The sequence below is a fragment of the Anoplophora glabripennis genome, unplaced genomic scaffold, assembly GCF_000390285.2.
Source record: "Anoplophora glabripennis isolate ALB-LARVAE unplaced genomic scaffold, Agla_2.0 scaffold484, whole genome shotgun sequence".
NCBI classification, from domain to species: Eukaryota; Metazoa; Arthropoda; class Insecta; order Coleoptera; family Cerambycidae; genus Anoplophora; species Anoplophora glabripennis.
The window spans coordinates 193,817-214,775 of record NW_019416569.1 but is presented as its reverse complement, the minus strand read 5'-3'; the positions used below and the strand labels follow the sequence as shown (position 1 = coordinate 214,775).

At 33.6% G+C, this 20,959-nt stretch overlaps 1 protein-coding gene across 2 annotated transcripts in view; it reads right to left on the bottom strand.

The window, feature by feature from the left end:
* LOC108912954 (acidic leucine-rich nuclear phosphoprotein 32 family member A) overlaps positions 1-20,454 on the bottom strand; it is a 35,735-nt gene extending 15,281 nt beyond the window's left edge. For both annotated transcript variants that reach the window (XM_018718386.1, XM_018718387.1), the window contains exons 1-2: positions 20,225-20,454; positions 20,001-20,066 (exon numbers count right to left, since the gene is read on the bottom strand). In XM_018718386.1, the coding sequence (XP_018573902.1) occupies positions 20,001-20,066; positions 20,225-20,307 (149 nt within the window). In that variant the 5' untranslated portion in view covers positions 20,308-20,454. The remainder of the gene's footprint in view (positions 1-20,000; positions 20,067-20,224) is intronic.
* Positions 20,455-20,959: the final 505 nt, after the last annotated feature.

The following is a 20,959-nucleotide window of genomic DNA, read 5'->3' as shown; positions in this document are numbered from 1 at the left end:
TAATTTTCCATTTCGGGTAAAAGTAGCTTCGTCACACCACAAAATTTTGGAAGCTTGCTCGTTGTCCAGCGACAAAATCCAGCGACAAAATTGCATACGTGGCGCAAAATCTTCTGGTATCAAGCCATGTACACGTCGATAGTGATAGGCATGTAGACCTTGTCGCTTTAATATTCTTCCAACCTGAAATGTTAGTAGCACATCTAATCAATTCTGTTAAGGAAATCTTTAAGATATGTAGTACCGTTGGCCGAGGAACATTTATTTGCCTTGAAATGTTCCGTATGCTAGTCGTAGGATCTTGTTCAATAGCGTCAAGGACCTCCGCTTCCCTATTAATCCTGGGACGTCCTTGACCCGGTGCCTTTCGAAAAGTGGCGGTTGCAGCTAAGTTGCGGAATACCGTAGGGAATGTCCTCCTTGATGGCAGCCTTCGGTTTGGAAACCTTCTCCCGTACTCGCGTTCTGCCGCTGCAGCATTACCATCGCAAAAGCCATAAATAAATATCATATCAACTAACTCTTGTCCCGTAAACTCTTCCATTTTTTTCGCTTAGAACTATTAAATTGGCAATCGGGTTGACAATACTTTGACATAAGAATACCTTGATAATTTTGTTTAAATTACTATGAAATTGACCAAAGTGGGATTAATTCAAGAGCGATTTTCTCAGAAACCGTTAAAGATAACGATTTGAAACAAGAGTACCTTTTTAACGTAAAACAGTTCGGGAAAACGGAATTTGCTGTCCAATTTGTTAAAAAGTCAAAGATGAAAAAGTTACACACGCAAAGTACCAAGGGCCCCCCCGTACCCACCCCAATGGACCTTGTGGAAATAAATGGATTAGTCCATCAAATTGCTCATCAAAATTTAGCTGTGTATACCAAATTTCATTCATTTATCACAACGCGATTGAGAGATATTGCAAAAAAATGATTTCCATTCCTCCCTCTTCAATGGGTCCCTGTGCCCTTAGGAAGCATTTCCGGACCCATGTTCATATGAACTTTTTTACTTAGTTTTGATCATAGAATCGGCCTGTTCAGGGTTGGCAGCTAATTATGAGACACCCTGTATAATGTAATTCGCATCTAAAAACAATAATCGTTCCTACATACGTTATGTCATTACAGAATTACAGTTCATTATGTAGGTACGTAACTGTGTCCTAATCCGTAATAATTTAATTTTACAACATTACGTCAGTAGGTGCGTGCAACAGGACAATTACATCCTTACGATTTGAAAAATGTGGCCACGTCAACGACCATTTATAAATTATGACCTGTACTGACCTAGACCTTCAAAATGCAAAGTCTTGCATAATTTTGGCGCATTTATGTAAAGGGTTTTCACATGCATACAGTTATATAAAACATCTGTTATGCCAGTGTGTAAAAAACATAATTAATGCAGACTTAATTATGATAGGCCATCGGCATCTTACTACTTCAACATTCGTATGCTAAAGAAATCAATATCTCCTCATAATATTTATCTCTGTCATAGTAGTAGATGGAAAATAACTGAACTGTGCCAGAACATCGACTGCCCCACTGCCAAATTTCTAGGATAAATTATTATTAATGCAACGTTGGTTTCAACATATAAATCAAAATCATATTCTATAATGATGAATGGAAAATAGCAGTGGCGGAACTTCAAAATTTGAGCCCCCCAGCAAAGTTCAATTCGTGCCCCTTCCACAACCCCAGTTGAACCGAGTTGAATTTTTTTTATTAAAACGGAATCATTCCGTAGAAAATTTACATTTTGCTGTAGTCCCAAAAAGTGTGATATTTCTACGCCACTGTTTTTTTTCAATTTTGCGTGAGTTGCGAATTCCTAACATTGTAATTAAAATCACATTTCAAGAAAAAATCAATGTCGTAGAAATTTCATCAATGATTTTGTTGACATTTTATTTACAATTGCATTTCTAATAAAACTTTGATGACGGTAATAAAAATAAAAAAAGTAATAACTAGAGAGTGGTCCATTTAAAAATGTAAATACATAAAAGAATTATTTTTTCTCAGAAACCCTATTAGGAGTTAAAAGTATTATCGAAATTCCGGGATATCCAGTGCCGTCGAATTTCTGGGGTTCTTCGAGATAGTCATGCACTGGTTGATGTATTTACAGGGTGTTTGTAAATAAGTGCGAAATATTTTAGGGGGTGGTTGCCGAAGTTATTTTGTGAAAAAAAATCATATAAACGTAGGTCAAAACGTGCTTCGATTCCGAGATACAGAGTGTATAAATTTTAATTTTTTATTTATTTTTATTAATTATTTCAGAGTTTTAAAGATATCGACTCGAAATTTAATAGCTATATTTTATTTAGAAGTATTGACAGCAACCTACCAGATAATGTATCAATAGAAATTAAAAATACACAACTCGCAATAAAATAGGTTTTATTTTTTTCCTCAAAAACGGCGCATCCTACGAAAAAATTTGAAGTGACCAATTTCATTCAGAATTGATGGCGGATTGCTAAAAAAACGGCAAACGGGAAAAAGTCAGTGGCGTACCATTTTTTTTTATTAAAAAACGTTGTGGTATTCTTGCACGAACGTCACTGGTGCAAGTAGAAATATTCGGATCACCCCAAAAATGCACATTTATCCTTCCAAAGCATTTTTCAAATTTCGAGTCAATATCTTTAAAACTGAAATAATTAATAAAAATAAATAAAAAATTAAAATTAAAATACTCTGTATCTCGGAAATGAAGCATTTTTTGACCTACGTTTATATGAAATTTTTTTCACAAAATAACTTCGGCAACCACACCCTAAAATATTTCGCACTTATTTACAAACACCATGTATAAACGAATTCGGCAGATTTTTATCCTTAATTAATTAGATAAGTGATGTTTCATCACTTTCCGCACGACTTCTATTTTAAGTATTAGAAAATAATAGTTTATGTTAAAGCCGAGGTTAAAGCGAAATTCGCAATTTTTATACGAAAAAAAAATAATAGACACAAATTTCGGAAAAATTTATAAATTACTGTCTTTACTATTACTCATATTAAAATTTGCAGTTAACAACAATAACTAAAATTTAAAAATTAGTTAAAACGAAAAGTAAAAATGTAACAACAAAGAATTCTTCGTTCTCTTTATGAACAACAAACATTCGTGCGAACACAATTTGTGCGATATCACAGAATAATATTCGCATGACCCATATAATTGAAAATAATAGTCCTCTTTCGGAATTATTACTCGTTTTTACAATAATTTTATAGGGAAAAAAGATTTCTCTGATTTACCGAAGCCATAGATTATAACTAGTGCTCCCTATGAGTTACGCCAAAATTATTGGTAAATTACTATTTGCTATGCCAAAAATCGTAAAACTGACAGTTTTTAAGTTGTTACTTCAAAAACTTTCAAAATTATTAAGGTTTTCCAAAATAACAATTTTGGGTAAGTACCGTATATCTCTTAAAACGTTAATCTTATATATAAAATTCTCGTGTCACAATGTTCGTTCCCGTACTCCTCCGAAACGGCTTGATCGATTCTCATGAAATTTTATGAGCATATTGAGTAGGTCTGAGAATCGGCCAACATCTATTTTTCATACCCCTAAATGTTAAGGGTGGTCCACCCCAAATTTTTTTTTATTTTTTGGACAAAATTTTCTGTTTTTATTTTTTTAACAACGTTTGCCGGGTCAGCTAGTCTTATATATAAAATTCTCGTGTCACAATGTTCGTTCCCGTACTCCTCCGAAACGGCTTGACCGATTCTCATGAAATTTTGTGAGCATATTGAGTAGGTCTGAGAATTGGCCAACATCTATTTTTCATACCCCTAAATGTTAAGGGTGGTCCACCCCAAATTTTTTTTTAATTTTTTGGACAAAATTTTCTGTTTTTATTTTTTCATGATTCAGCATTGAAAAATACATACAGTTCTAAATTTTCACCCTTATACGATCAACCCCTGATTTTTAATCGCGATTTTTATATTATTTTGTTCCATCCACAGTTCCACAAGATGGCAACACAACGTTTGCCGGGTCAGCTAGTATTGTTATATTAATCTCTAGTATTTCCAGACCCCAGTTCTGCCATTCTTAATAAATTGCCCTGTATAAAAAATACAATAGTCTGAAACCTCCCCCTACGCTTCATTTTGTAATAATAATTATAAAATTCGTAGATATTTCCATGTTCACAATTTCCCGAAAAGTTCAACGTATCCTAACGCCTACGTTTTCTAATTTACTTTATGCATGCATAGGGAATCCTTTAGTAAATGAACAAACTTTGATGTGGGGGCATTACTTGTGACGCCCCCGAAAGAACGGAAATTTTACACTAATCTAAGGATAGTTTCCAGACGTCAAAGCTTCTCCAAACTTTTATGGGATTTATGTAAGTAATTTTCCTCGGTATCTTCCATGAACCATTTACTTAAATCTAGTTTGACTTTCTCAGCATATTGATTTATTGTTTCCTACAGTCGAGGTGTGTTTGCTTTAGCTGGAAAATTGATTATGCAATTAGGTAAAGTAGTAGGCAGTACACACATTACTCGCGCGTGCAGGGAATTTAATTTATATAAAATTCCTGCAAGCCGTCTGATTAATATTTCTCAGGTATAAGTCCAGAGGAAGCGGAATTCTATCTCGACGGTTACCGCCACCCTTTATTGCATTACAGTGGCGACGGTTAAGGCAGGACTATGCTAGCATACTTAAACGTCTGAAAACAGCGTCTAAAATCTAGTGCAGATCTACACACAATTTTCTCAAACAAATGAATGAATTTAAACAAAATTTAAGTGTAAGGCAGAAGTAGGATCTCCACACCAGAAATTATTCATTCGGTTTCAATATTTTCCGAAAATTCACCACACTTTCTATTCGGGCCCAAAATCCGGAAAAACTCGCCAAATACACCATCGACCGTAGCCAGGATCACGGACGAAGTCTCAAAAGACCCGGAGCCTCAGCACGGCAATCCAGAAGACTCAGTGCGAAAGGAATTTTTCACCCATGTTTCCAAAATTTCTGGCGCTGTGTGGAAAACCGCTTCAAGCAACCAAGACCGCTCCATACATAGCGGCCGACATCGTTCTCGATCGATGCTGTACACCGCGGCATCGAGGATGACGCGGCGCAGGACGGAACACTTTCCACACATTTCAAAGATGCAGGCAAAATCACCCCGACGTATTTTGTGAACGAACGTCGACCTTGGGTATCGGCAAATAACCAGGGACAGAATCAAAATTGCTTGATTTTTGTATTATATAACTTTATGCTCTTGTACATGCACACTATTGCCTACTTTTGCCAGAAATAAACAATCAAATATACATTTTTTTTAATTTTAAGAATTAGATTCTCTCCAAAAAATCACAAACTCGAGTTAGATTCTCTCCAAAGCAATCCGCTTAGGTCCGTCTTACCTGCGGCGAAATATTAATTCTTAGTGCCGAGCTTACACAAAATACTATAGAGTCCTAGAACTGTGCTTAAAAAATACTAAAATTAAATTCAGTGCTAAAAAACTATACAGGGTTAGTCGAAACGAAACCCTAAAACTAGAACTCATACTGACTCAGTTGAAACCCTAACTTGAACTAATAAAAGCAAGTGCAAGGAGAAGGCGCACGACGTACGAGCCAACTGAAAACCCCCTTATCGGCAAGCGATCACCGTTGGTAAAAAAAGAGCCAGATCAGATCGTTCCATCCGACACCATTCAAATGCTACAGGAAGATGGCAAATCAACTCGATCCGGTAGTCAGTCAGTCTTTCCACGACAAAAGCAACTATAGGAAATGTATAACTGCAGTATTCTGAATCTGCCAGTGTTTGTAAACAACACACTAGATATTTGCAAGCAATTTTTTTTGTTTAAAACCGTTGCTTTCCGTCCTCGATTTGCATAAATATTTTTGCAGGAACCTGTGCAAACAGTTTCTTAATATTCATGAGTAAACAATGAAAAAAACAAAATACAAAACAATTCTTTATAACTAAAAACAAAAATAAAAAAATTGTTTTTAACCAATTAAAGCATAGAAACAAACTAGACAATCGAGAAAAAAAATTGTAAATTCATTTAAAGGGAGATCTTCAAAGACTGATCTGATGCTTTTTTATCTTCCGATTCTTCTTCCAAGGCGGAAATGGTTTGATAAAAAAAAAACATTTCTAATTTCTCTGTGAAATACATTTTTTTTTGTATATTTTCCCGGCAATTTTAGACCTCTGCCCTATATGTAGAACCAATTTAAAATAAAAATGTTCATACATTTTTTTGTGAGACGATTAATACAGGGTAGCCCATCGAAAACGTACCGCAAGGCATTACAGGGTAGTAAAGAACTTTTCGGCAAAATCCAAAAACAAATTTGTTTCTGAGGGGGACAACTTTTGGCTCAAAAAGCATACCAAAATTTTCAACCCCCTAAGTGGGGGTGCTATCCCCTAAATTTTTTCAAATGGGAATGGGGGTCAAGTGGGGGGTCATTAGAAAGGGCTTTTAATTCTCTATACATCGATTCTTACTTTTTGAAAATCGATTCATTATTTTAGAAAATATGCAGCTTTGAAAATACGAACAATATTTTTGACGAGAAATGCGAAAATCGATTTAATTTTACTTCAAAACTTACGGTATTAGTCAAGTAAATGCTGAAAATGTTGTCCGCCAACTTGCATACAATGATACAGGTTGTCTTCAAACCGTTGTCGAACATTCTGGAGCACTTGCGGTGTTACTTCGCGACATACATTAATGATTCGTCCTCGCAGATCTTCCAAGGTATCAGGTGGAGTGCTGTAAACTTTGCTTTTAATGTGCCCCCAGAGAAAGAAATCTAAAGGATTTAAGTCGGGTGACCGAGGGGGCCACTCAATTGCACCTCTTCGTCCTATCCAGCGTCCTGGAAACGTCTCATTTAGGTAATTGCGCACATTGAGCGAGTAATGTGGAGGAGCTCCGTCTTGCTGGAAAATCAGTTCGTGTTCATTGTAAGCAGGGTCGTCCTCTATGATATTTGTTAGAGCTGGGTCGATGACATTTTGTAGTAAATCCAAGTACATATCGCCTGTCAAATTTCCAGGAAGGAAAAAAGGACCTACAATGGAATTTCCAAAAATACCTGCCCATACATTCAACTTCTGGGGGTGTTGGGAGTGTGTCTCATGGAAAATCCTTGGATTGGTATCAGCCCAGTAACGACAATTATGGCGATTCACTAAACCATTCAAGAAGAACGTACACTCGTCCGAAAAACACACATTAAAGAGGAAATTATCGTTTATCGCTCGTTCAGTCATTATTTCGCAAAATTGCAAACGACGATCAAAATCGTCTTCATTTAGCTCTTGCACTAGCCGAATCTTATAAGGATGGAATTTGTATTTTTTTAATATTCGTTGGACACTTGTACGACTCACTCCTGTCGCAGTAGCCAATTGCATTGTACTCAGCGTACTATCCATTGCCACTTGCCCCAATACCGCTATTTCCGTAGGTTCATTTAGTACCGGATTTTCAACCTGCCTCTTTTTGTTATGAACGGAGCCAGTTTCGCGAAATTTGGCCACCAATTCGCGAACAATTTTTCCAGACGCATGTTTCTCAGGATGCCGTTGGTTGAACAGTTCGGCGACCCGATTTCCGCATTCATTGTTTTTGAAAAAAAGCTCAATAATTTCTACTCTTTCTGGAATTGAGTACACCATAATTAATCAATTTAAAAGACTCGGCAGTATTGGTACTCTTCAACTACAAGTCACAAGACAGTTATCTAGCAACTTCTTGTGGCCTATCTAAATACGAAACAAAAAGCGGACAATTTTTTGCTCACCAAAATCAGGCTAAAGAATTCGCAAATCAGAAAAAAAAACAGCGAATTCTTTTGAAGGAATTTACCAAGCTAATACCGTAAGTTTTGAAGTAAAATTAAATCGATTTTCGCATTTCTCGTCAAAAATATTGTTCGTATTTTCAAAGCTGCATATTTTCTAAAATAATGGATCGATTTTCAAAAAGTAAGAATCGATGTATAGAGAATTAAAAGCCCTTTCTAATGACCCCCCACTTGACCCCCATTCCCATTTAAAAAAATTTGGGGGATGGCACCCCCACTTAGGGGGTTGAAGATTTTGCTATGCTTTTTGCGCCAAAAGTTGTCCCCCTCAGAAGCAAACTTTACCTGTATTTGGATTTTGCCGAAAAGTTCATTACTACCCTGTAATGCCTTGCGGTACGTTTTCGATGGGCTACCCTGTATATATTTTAAATTTATTAAACTACATGACAAGTCTATTTAAAATCCCTTTTTATACTTAGGAAATAATGAAGATCCAATCTTCAAAATACGTGACAGCGTTTAACGACAGTGCATCCCAGTATCTTCGTCACTGATTGGCAGATTTGGATACAAATTCTTGGTCTAAACATTGTTTAACATAATCCAGGGAACAACTTCCTGAAAAATTTTACTTAAAGAACACACTGTATTTAAGAATTTTAGGACTATTCCTATAAAGATGGAAAATACCTAATTGCGGCGAATCTATTTTCAACGCAATTTACATACTGATCAATACGAAAACTAAATAGGAGGTTTTCAAGGTAAACAACCTCGTAGGTTGATATGTTTTAGTTACAGATATTTAACATAAACAAAATGTTGAGTCACACCGTAAAAGGAGAATTAAAGTAAAAAGGTTGTGAATATATAAGCGACACGGCAGGTTTACAGCCTACAAGATCAGAATTGTCAATGAAAAATATTTTTGCTAGTTTTAGGAACAGAATTGAAAACTAAATATTTCCATTAGTACCTACTGTCATCAAAGCTCACGTAAAAAAAAAACGGTGAAATAAGTACGCATAAAATAAATAAGACAATATTGCATGATAGAAATCATCAGCTGGTGCTGGTGAGTCATATGTTTAATACAAATAAAATGTAATCGCATCGCATAATATCGACTTAGTTTCTACGTAAATACCTAGAAACTAACTTCACCATTATTTCACTTGACTTTTCAAATAGAATATAGGTCGACTATTATTTCACGCAAGAAGACTTTACCAAATTAGTTGGTGTAGTAGTTTCCAAGACGCGAAGGTATAAAACAAGGAAAAAGTGCCAGCACAAGAGTGCAGAAACTTGATGGCATACGGCCAGCGGATGTAAGATTTGCATACCGTTTGCATACGTGTAACAGTTAGTTAACCATCGTAATGTTTTTTTAATTTAAATTACAAATGTTTGCAAGATGGCATCTTGAAGGTGATATAATAATTCTCTTCTTCCTGCAATTTACTTTTTTGTTTTTTGTCGTTAAGATATTTCAATAAGGCAAAATATAGGTACATGTAAAAACTCCTGTGGAATCCAAATATGCATTTTGAAAAACAACTGAACGTCACTTTAAAAAACATAGTTCGAGTGGCGTAGTTAGACTGTAAATAAAAAAATTACCTCCTATTTTTTTGTCAAATTTGACAACGAAATAAAAATTTGGAGTATTTTAAACTAAGAAATACCTCTTTTACAATGATATTTCTATTTAATCACACTGTATATTCATCAATAGCTACAATGTAACGTTTTTGCAACACAAGACATTTGTGACACTAGCATGTAAAGTTCTGTAACACAATTTCTATTCTACTATTCAGTGATATTGCAGTATCTTACGACTTACGACTATTTAGAACAACTATTGTTGAACATTTTCTACATACCTATATTACAATATGATCAAGCCCACATTGACGACAATTTACGAAGAAGAAATTGGAAATATTAACTAATATGTTGAAATTATTGTCATAGAAAGCTTGTTCCTGCAAGTTACGAAAAAAAAAAAAATATTGTCCTGCATGTATGCCAAATTTGTTGCATAACCGAATTCAGAGTGATTAAAGTTTGTAGGCGAAACAACTAGTTTGATGGGTTATTACAAGTTTAGAGAACGATAATAGGGTCGCCTTTTCGATGAAATTCCGTGTAAAATGTTATATACTATACAGGGTGTTTCTAAAATAGGGTTCCAAACTTCTGCTGCGTTTATAACTCATTAAAATAAGCTAAAAAGTTCCTATTAACATGTGCCCTAAAACGCACCCTTAAGAAGTTACATGCACTTAAAAGGGCTCAAACAAAACTGTTTTTTTTTTAATAAATTGCAGTTATGAAGGATCCGATCATTTAATAAATAATTTAGGACATAAACTAAGACTATTTAAATTTAGAGTTACACTAACTAAAGAACTAATTACTACTGCAGACTGCTAAATGTGAAATAATGGGATTAAAATTTTCAAACTCAATTTACTCGAAAACCATTGAAATATCGATTTGGACAAAGATAATATTTTTTACGTGAAATTGTTAAGATTTTATAAATCTGTAGAGAAAATTGTAAAAAAATTGAAATAAAAAAAATTACGGGCCGAAAACCCCCTTCACCAACCTAAATGGGACGCATATGATTTGCATGTCGAAAAACGGAGTAGCCCATGTTATTTAACGTAAAAAGTTATGTAAGACCCATACATTTTTTTCTATTTATTTGCGACCGTTTTGTCAATAACGGAAAAAAAACAGTTTTGTTTGAGCCCTTTTAAGGGCATATAACTTCCTAAGGGTGCGTTTTAGGGCACATGTTAATAGAACTTTTTGGCTTATTTTAATGAGTTATAAATGCAGCAGATGTTTGGAACCCTATTTTAGAAACACCCTGTATAGGGTGTCCCACCACGAACTCCGTCAATGGATATCTGGGAAACCGCTCGAAAAATTTTTTTGAAATTGCGATGATGTGATAAGGACCGTGGGGCCTACCCGGCTAAAATATTTTCAAGGTCATCGTACTTCCCGTTATACCGGAAGACGATACTAACTTTCTTATTTGAAATGGAACACCCTGTATATTATTGCATTTTTTGGAAAGAGCGTCTATTTTAGATATTTTAATTTTTAAGCAAAAATTGACAGATGCAGACTGTCAGCAAAATTTAGTTTTCCCGGAAACATTAATTTTTTTGTGCGAATTGGACATTTTGTAGAGGAAGACTATAGGTATAGGTACTATACAGGGTGATTCAGTCAAATGTCATGAATTTTAACCGCGGAATTCCGAAAGCCTAATAAAGACAGAAAGTCGAAAACAATGTTTACTCGACCTTTTAAAAGATAAGCAAATTACTCCTTAACTCCCGCTAAATCGGCGCCCTACTTCGCAACACATTTTCTGACAGGGAAAGCTCCAGCGGACCACAGAGCGTTCGAACGTTGAAGCGAAACAGCTGATTTCCCCAGTCGTCTTGAATTTTTCAATTGGTTTCAAAATCAAAGTGCAGCATCCAATTTTATGAACAAACTGCTATGGACGCATGTTTTAGCTACACTGGCATTTTGAATAGGTAGGTACCATACTACTCTTTGAAAAGCAATAAGTGACTAGGTATACGTACTATAAACTGAATAATTAGTTGGAATATAATACTAAAAATTCATATTCAAACCGAATATTACGGTAGGTGAAGATTCCCTCTCGATAAATCTGTGTGAGGTAGCGGTCAGAGACGGTCCAAAATGGGGTTTAAATAATATTCGAAAATTTTTTTTTTCAGCGTAAATATGCACATTACAATGTTTTAATCGCGTATTCGTATTCTACTCATTTTCCCTATCTTCCCATAAAATTAATCACATTATGACTGAATCACCCTGTATAACTTGAGAAATGACAATTTCAATTCTACCTGGCGTTTCTATTTCATATGCTTCAGTGAATTATATTAAATATGTCAAAAAATTTATATAATAAATCTAAATAAAAAAGAAACCGGGAATTTATATACAGTACAGTGCTTACTTTCATTGCTGATATAACGACTCTTTTATGTAAATCGAAGTGTAAAGACCGACAAATTGCAATTAAATTTAATTACACGTTTTTTAGCGACTAGAAGAACCATAATGCACAATAGGAGTTTGCACGGAATTTAGAGTTTCGGTTTCACGGTGACTTTTATTTTTAACTATTATGACACCAAGGTTTCCGGGTTTTCTCTTGCGCCGGTGATAATTGATTGTTGGCACTTCAATCATCTCATGATCGAACAGGATTCGAGGTTCAAAAACATAAAATTGAATATTACGTATCTAATTGGAGCCCGAGTACATATTTTTGATACAAGTCCTTTATATGATTTTGTGTTATTTAAACGTTCTAAGGCATCAATTTTGGTTGTGGTTTAAAAAATACTTTTTTAAATTTTACAATCCATTGCGCTATTTGTAGACTATTTAAGGAATTACTGGAGCTGACGTTAAAAAAATTCTTTCCATCGAAAAATTGTTGGAAAGTAGTTTTCCCGCATGACCTTTCAATTCTATGCAAATTATGTCCTTTACTTACATTTTTTAAATTTAATAGTTCTTTAGATATCGCACAAAACTCTGAATTGAGTTCTGCTTTTAAATAATAAAACTTACACAAAAATATTTAGTAGAATAGGATAAAATCTTAAAAGCTTTACAAAAACCCCTTTAACAATAAAATTTTTTAAACAATTTGATACGGAATGTAAGAAAAGAGGAAAAAAACGACAATTACAAATTACGTTCGAAAATACCTCCAATTCAGCAATACAGATTTCCAAACGACGTCGATTAATGTATAGTGACGCTTAAAAGCGGCGCATATGACATACATTTTATTAATTAATCTACCGTATGGACTTAGCGTATACCATTTCTAACTTATAAAAAAATCAAGTGGTGTCAGATCTGGCGGCAGCGATGGCCAACCAAACAATCCGTTTGTCCCATAATATAATATTTTATAATATTTCTTTTATAATATTTTTTATGCTATTTATAATCTTAAAACTCTTTGTGCTGTTGTTTGATGTATATCTGTTAATTTAGTGGATACTTTAGTGGTTTTTTTCGCCTGTTTGTATCCCAAATGGTAAATAAATAAATAAATAAATAAACACCATGTTAAACTTATTTTGATGTTCTGTTACTTTATTTCATCTTGGATTACTATCGGTAATGGCAATTATCAGTATTAACAAGACCGTTATTATAGAAAAGACTTTCATCCCTTTATAACTTTTTTTTAAATATTATTTCCATTCAAAATATAGAGGCAGAACTTCGTTTTGTCATCCATGAGATAAGGAAATAACGTTCAAAACTCCCCCTGTGTAAGTTTCGTCTTCCAGGCACTGTAAATCCATTTTCTTTTCTGCCTTTTCTACTATCGTTTTTCTGTAATCTGATATGTACTTGTGTGGCGTATAATAGCTATTAAGTAGTTGTTGATAATTATTAATAGAGTTCTTATTTAACTTGTCTAAAAATAAATTATATGGCAGTTTACAAGTATTACAGTCTGGTTATATTATGCCATGAAGAAAAATTTTGGAGGAATAAATTTTGTCAAAGGAACTAGATATAAATAAAAAAGAAAACATTTGGATATTTACTTGCTCATTTATTCATTTCGTGTTAAATAAGTAGGTACCTACACCAAAACATTTATGAAGAGTAAAAAATACCGAAATTTAATAAAGAACCAAATAAATACAAATATTTAGACTGTTTGCGATTTAATATAGCGTATCTATACCCCCCCCTAGGAAATTCGAAAAAAGTATAAAAATTTTCTTAAGCTAAGAAAATATTAGATTGGAAATGTTTAATAAAATATTTTATTTACTTCAACTTTAATTTTGAAAATTGATACACTAGTTTATTTTTTAAAAAACAATTGTAATAAATTAGTATAAATATTTGTTGACAAAAGAATTTAAAAATATAAAATTTTATGTTAAAAATTAATACATTTCCATATTTTAAAAATTTAGCTCTGGAATTTCAAATTTAAAAAAATAAATTTTTATCTATCGGAATCAGAATAAAAGTTTAATAGTGCGACTAAAGCTATATATGTAACGCACCAATTTTATATAGGGGGAATGAAAAACGTTTTTAATTTTTAGCTTATTTTTGACAAGCATGAAGATTTTATGAATGAGTCGTCGACAAATTTTCAAAAAATCCGAGATTACATTTTACCTAATTTTCGTTGAATTTCTTTATTTTTTTAGTTATTTATATATATTTTTTGTTTTTCTTGTATATTTTTATTATAAATATTTCTGAAAAAATTTATTCACTGTACCTATTTCTACCTATAATTTATATTTCTCCCATCCTCTCTCTTATCCTCTGCCCTAGCCCATTGGTTGGCGACGCCCTTGCAAGTTGGTTCTTATTATAAACACTTTTTGGCACGATGCTTCGAATGAAGTATTTTCCGATAAAAATACCTACATGTTTCATCAACTTATTAACTGATTTTCCAACGTATTAGCTAGGTTGACTACTTTAAGATGACTCAATCTTAATGTTTTATATACATTTTTTAAATCTATACAGGGTAGCCCATCGAAAACGTACCGCAAGGCATTACAGGGTAGTAATGAACTTTTCGGCAAAATCCAAAAACAGGTAAAGTTTGCTTCTGAGGGGGACAACTTTTGGCGCAAAAAGCATAGCAAAATCTTCAACCCCCTAAGTGGGGGTGCCATCCCCCAAATTTTTTTAAATGGGAATGGGGGTCAAGTGGGGGGTCATTAGAAAGGGCTTTTAATTCTCTATACATCGATTCTTACTTTTTGAAAATCGATCCATTATTTTAGAAAATATGCAGCTTTGAAAATACGAACAATATTTTTGACGAGAAATGCGAAAATCGATTTAATTTTACTTCAAAACTTACGGTATTAGCTTGGTAAATTCCTTCAAAAGAATTCGCTTTTTTTTTTTCTGATTTGCGAATTCTTTAGCCTGATTTTGGTGAGCAAAAAATTGTCCGCTTTTTGTTTCGTATTTAGATAGGCCACAAGAAGTTGCTAGATAACTGTCTTGTGACTTGTAGTTGAAGAGTACCAATACTGCCGAGTCTTTTAAATTGATTAATTATGGTGTACTCAATTCCAGAAAGAGTAGAAATTATTGAGCTTTTTTTCAAAAACAATGAATGCGGAAATCGGGTCGCCGAACTGTTCAACCAACGGCATCCTGAGAAACATGCGTCTGGAAAAATTGTTCGCGAATTGGTGGCCAAATTTCGCGAAACTGGCTCCGTTCATAACAAAAAGAGGCAGGTTGAAAATCCGGTACTAAATGAACCTACGGAAATAGCGGTATTGGGGCAAGTGGCAATGGATAGTACGCTGAGTACAATGCAATTGGCTACTGCGACAGGAGTGAGTCGTACAAGTGTCCAACGAATATTAAAAAAATACAAATTCCATCCTTATAAGATTCGGCTAGTGCAAGAGCTAAATGAAGACGATTTTGATCGTCGTTTGCAATTTTGCGAAATAATGACTGAACGAGCGATAAACGATAATTTCCTCTTTAATGTGTGTTTTTCGGACGAGTGTACGTTCTTCTTGAATGGTTTAGTGAATCGCCATAATTGTCGTTACTGGGCTGATACCAATCCAAGGATTTTCCATGAGACACACTCCCAACACCCCCAGAAGTTGAATGTATGGGCAGGTATTTTTGGAAATTCCATTGTAGGTCCTTTTTTCCTTCCTGGAAATTTGACAGGCGATATGTACTTGGATTTACTACAAAATGTCATCGACCCAGCTCTAACAAATATCATAGAGGACGACCCTGCTTACAATGAACACGAACTGATTTTCCAGCAAGACGGAGCTCCTCCACATTACTCGCTCAATGTGCGCAATTACCTAAATGAGACGTTTCCAGGACGCTGGATAGGACGAAGAGGTGCAATTGAGTGGCCCCCTCGGTCACCCGACTTAAATCCTTTAGATTTCTTTCTCTGGGGGCACATTAAAAGCAAAGTTTACAGCACTCCACCTGATACCTTGGAAGATCTGCGAGGACGAATCATTAATGTATGTCGCGAAGTAACACCGCAAGTGCTCCAGAATGTTCGACAACGGTTTGAAGACAACCTGTATCATTGTATGCAAGTTGGCGGACAACATTTTCAGCATTTACTTGACTAATACCGTAAGTTTTGAAGTAAAATTAAATCGATTTTCGCATTTCTCGTCAAAAATATTGTTCGTATTTTCAAAGCTGCATATTTTCTAAAATAATGAATCGATTTTCAAAAAGTAAGAATCGATGTATAGAGAATTAAAAGCCCTTTCTAATGACCCCCCACTTGACCCCCATTCCCATTTGAAAAAATTTAGGGGATAGCACCCCCACTTAGGGGGTTGAAGACTTTGGTATGCTTTTTGAGCCAAAAGTTGTCCCCCTCAGAAACAAATGTGACATGTTTTTGGATTTTGCCGAAAAATTCTTTACTACCCTGTAATGCCTTGCGGTACGTTTTCGATGGGCTACCCTGTATAGTGCAACTAGAGAATCAAAATTGCCAGAAGAATTATTAACCGGAAAAACACACAATAATGGAAATCGGAAAAATTCAGAAAATTTCAATTTTTCCTAAAATCGAAGTTATGAAGAGTTGTCAATATAAATAGTATATCATATAAAAAACTGTTATAAATTCTCACTACAAGGATCTCGGAAACGGTAAAAGATACGAAGTAGCTTACATAGGCGCAAAGTTGCATAATCAGAGGACCAACATTATGCCTCTAAAAATCTAGGTTAACATGATTAGTTTATTGAAATATTAAAAAAAAACGAAATTTTGGAAATCCGTTTTTGTTTCAATTCAGCTTTGTTAGAGGTGATATTGAAAAAAGAACATAATCAATTTTTATATGTAACGTTTCGTCTCTACAGCAACCTCATTTTTTTAAATACGACACTGGAAATTTTATTACATTTTTTGCAAACCTTTGCAAACGTTTTGTTCGAAAAATTCATCTTCAATGTACCTACCCATTCGTTCCAAATTTATCTAATTTTTTATTTAGATTTCTGTGTTTATTGAATTATCGTACACTTTAAGTGTCTTTAGACTCTTGTGAAATCCACCTAGTTATTTAAACTCTTACTATTACACCTTACAATAAAACATTTCCACCACCAAACATTTTGACAGTATCTTCAAAGAAATAATTAATGAATTACGATTATTTAAAAAATTATACAATGACGCCATAAAATTTGCACCAAATGGGAAACAGTTTTATCTATGACTTTGGAAAATTACTTACAGTAGCAAATGTTTATTAGTTTGATTACACCGACAACCTATACTGCAGGATTTTTGGAAAATTATATTATTGTAATCTTTGGCTAAGTCCTAATTATGTTTCAATTTACTTTGATGAATTTAATTTTCCATACAGAAACAAAATCTCCGTTTAAAAAAAATCTAATGATGTAAAACTAGTTGTTTTCTTCAATTTTATTTGTAATACCTACTTGTAATAACAGTACCTCTGTACTAAAATGATAAAAATCAAGGAACAATTTTCTGATCAAATTAGAACTTATTGTGGGAAAAAAAAACTTAACTCCATTTATAATATCGATAAATGTATACTCTTAATAAAAAAATATAATAGCCAATTAATAAATATACAGATCAGAGATATGCAATATTAATAGAATGGAAGTATCGTAGTAACATTTTATTTTTCAGCAACGTACCTCCAGTAGCAGCTCCTCACAAATTAACGATTACAAATGCAATATAAAAAAATTCCATGGAGCTTAGAGAAATTCCTTGATATTTTCCTGGTATTTCCGAATCTATAAAATCCTTAATTTACTCCATTTACTTTAAAGTTAACATCCGTGGCCATTTTATTTGGATTTCATTTGTTTTTCTACTATCATTTTCGAAAACTTCATAAAAAATCATGCAACTTTTATATTTCACATTTTTTTATAACTCTTAAAACAAAAAAGTTACAGAGGGGGTCAAAATATAATGAATCACCCTGTACAGCTTTTATGGGTGTACTGCACTTCCAGAAACGGCGATATGCAATAGCATGTATGAGTTCAGTTCATCAAGATTTCGTGCGAACACGCTGAAACAATGGACGAGACTTTCTCACGGTGGTGTTTAAGACCATCCACGCGTGCATGATTAGAATTATCATTGTTAATTTTTAACGGAATTATAGTTTACTTATTCGTTTCCGTTACCATCATCTGAGGCAGCCAATTGGTTCGACTTGCGCTCGCAACCTGCCACTAATGATCATTACGATGATGATGACGGCTAGCGGACTTCTTGGCGAGTGATGAATGACACAGGAAGACATTTCCGATAATATTTTTAGTCGTTAAGAGCAAGACAGTAATAGGACTGGTTTATTTTTAATGAGCGACGAACGGAGATATGGAATGAACTGTAAAGTGTGCTCTGGTGTGCGAAGGTCATTTTTTTATTTAAAAATTAAGTGATTTGTTATAATTTGTTCGCAATCCTGTAATTTAAATTATGGTACCTTCTTCCCCGCTTGAAAAACAATTTTTTAAATCTATATTACACAAATATTCATGGTATAAAAAAACCGTGATAAATAACTTTGAACTTATTTGGTTAAAACTTGTTTGTTTAGCCCGTTTTTGCATTTATGACTTAAATCATCTGAAGGTTAGTTGCTTTTCTTTATTTTGAACATAGTTTCAACGTTTTTTCAAGGTATAAAAATTAAAATGTAATTTTTAACATCAAAATTGGTATTTCCTTTTCAGTTAGCCATCTGATATTATACAAACAAGACCCTCCAGATTTATCCCCATTTGAAAGGCATTTAAGCATCGACATACTTTGGACTGCCTTTCTTTATTCTGGCGCCCATGTTGGCGTCTAATGCCTTGCAAACTTTTCCTGAACATCTCTTCCAATCGACTTCTATATTATTGAGACTACCGTTTCAAGTTTCGTGTACCTATTAAATTGTTATAAATGTACTGGGAGATATTTTAGCAATGCTAATATCGAGGACAGTATGGAATCGTGATGGAAACATTTTAATTTACTCTCAAAATCATTGTAATTAAATGTTTTTATTAACTTTCCCTCGAGGTGATTCTATTATTTCATATAATTATTATAGTAGGTTACTTATTTTACAATGTCTTACTATTTCTTCTTTCACTGAATTTCATTTAAGTATCTCTACAAGGAGCAAGTAATTAAAAAATTCCAAAAAATCAACTTTCTTTACGATCATACAGATACACATTTTAGAATTAATTAGAATATGTAAAAATGTACAAACTTTCCCCATATTCCAATAATCATATCCAAATTACCTATCATAATAAACATATTCATTTTAATTATTCGGTAACACTTGAATTTTATGTTACTTCTAAATTTATTTATAGATAAAATTGTAAATTATTATCGGTGCACTGAATAAACAGATTCTTAATCAGTTTCGAATATTATTTTTTACTCTAAGATTATTATATTAGTATAACGTAAAACTATAATTATTGTTGTTGAAACAAAAAATATACAGTGTGGCCTAATAAGAATCAATATATTCTCTAAAATTCTTTTGGGACGCACGATATGAATGTTTTTTTTTATTGCATGTTCTACATAGGTACCTAAGGTAGCAGATTTTGGAAAAATTACGTTGCATATACTTTTGCCCTTTGTTTGAAAGTTTTCAAAGTAACTCCACATGAAATGATTACCTTTGATCATATTTAAGGAAAATTATTTTAATGGAATATTTAACATATAGGGAAAAAGTTGGTCTATTTAAATATTCGATGGTCAATTTTTAATGAGTCACTTATGTTGACTGACTGACCATTTTGGTAATTTTAATTTACCTAAGTACTTTAAGTCAATGTATAGTTCTTAATGAGTTTTTTTTTAACTTAATTATTTGTCGTTTATTATACATATACCTACGGTTCTGTGTTATAACTTATAACAAAGCAATACAAAAAAAAACAAAATGATTTATGTAATGTGTATGGGACACTATGTTGAATCAAATTAAAATAGTTCTCTTACCTTAATGATAGAACTTCAACACATGGCATTTTCCTTAAAAGGGAAACATCAACGAGTTCACTACCCCTATAAATATTCCTAATTAATAAATGCACAAAAACAAATTTCAAAAATTGATTTAATTGGTATGTTATACTTAATGGTGCTCGTTTTGTAAATTAAACTTTCATTAGAACAACAAAGGTGTGAAATGATTTTTCTGTGTCAATTATAATATGACTTACCAACAATTCAATCTTTTTATTTTGGAAAGATCTGATATTTTGGTTCTGGCAATAACCATTTCTTCGGTTAACCTCTTAGCCATTTTGAGATAAAATTATTCCTGGTCCCTGTGGTTGGTGATTTTTGTTATACACTAATTAATTTATTGGCAAGTTGGAACATATTTCATTTAAAACACACGCGAACTACACCAGCGCAGTAATAAACAACACAACCCAACCAAGAAAGCAGTATGAACTCGACTGAATGCTGAATAGAACGGAACTTTGACGTCTGACGTCTGGCTGTCTATCTAGTCTCTGTTTGGAATGATTTTAGTGAATTTTGTTTTATATCTCAATAAAAACATTCTCTTATTCTTCTTCTTACTCTGTCTAACTGCTATTTTAGAACTTGTTATAAGTATAGTGTTTACGAAGATAGTTGAAACCGTATAAAAACTAAGGGCTCTTACACACGGACGGTATTTTGTCGATCGGTATTTAAAACAATCGGCAAAACAACTACTAAAATTTTAAATTACACATAGTTAAATACATCTTTCTTTACACACAGAAAGTCGCCGTCAGGTCTGACGGTCGGCTACCGTCCGTGTCGCCCGTGTCCCGTGTGTAGGAGGCGTAAAAGTCGAGATGCCGACTTTTAGTTCTTATAAGGCTTCGTAAACACTATATCTCCCCGCTCTTCGTGTTGTATGACTTGTGTGTTGTGTATCCAAAAAAAATATGTGATTA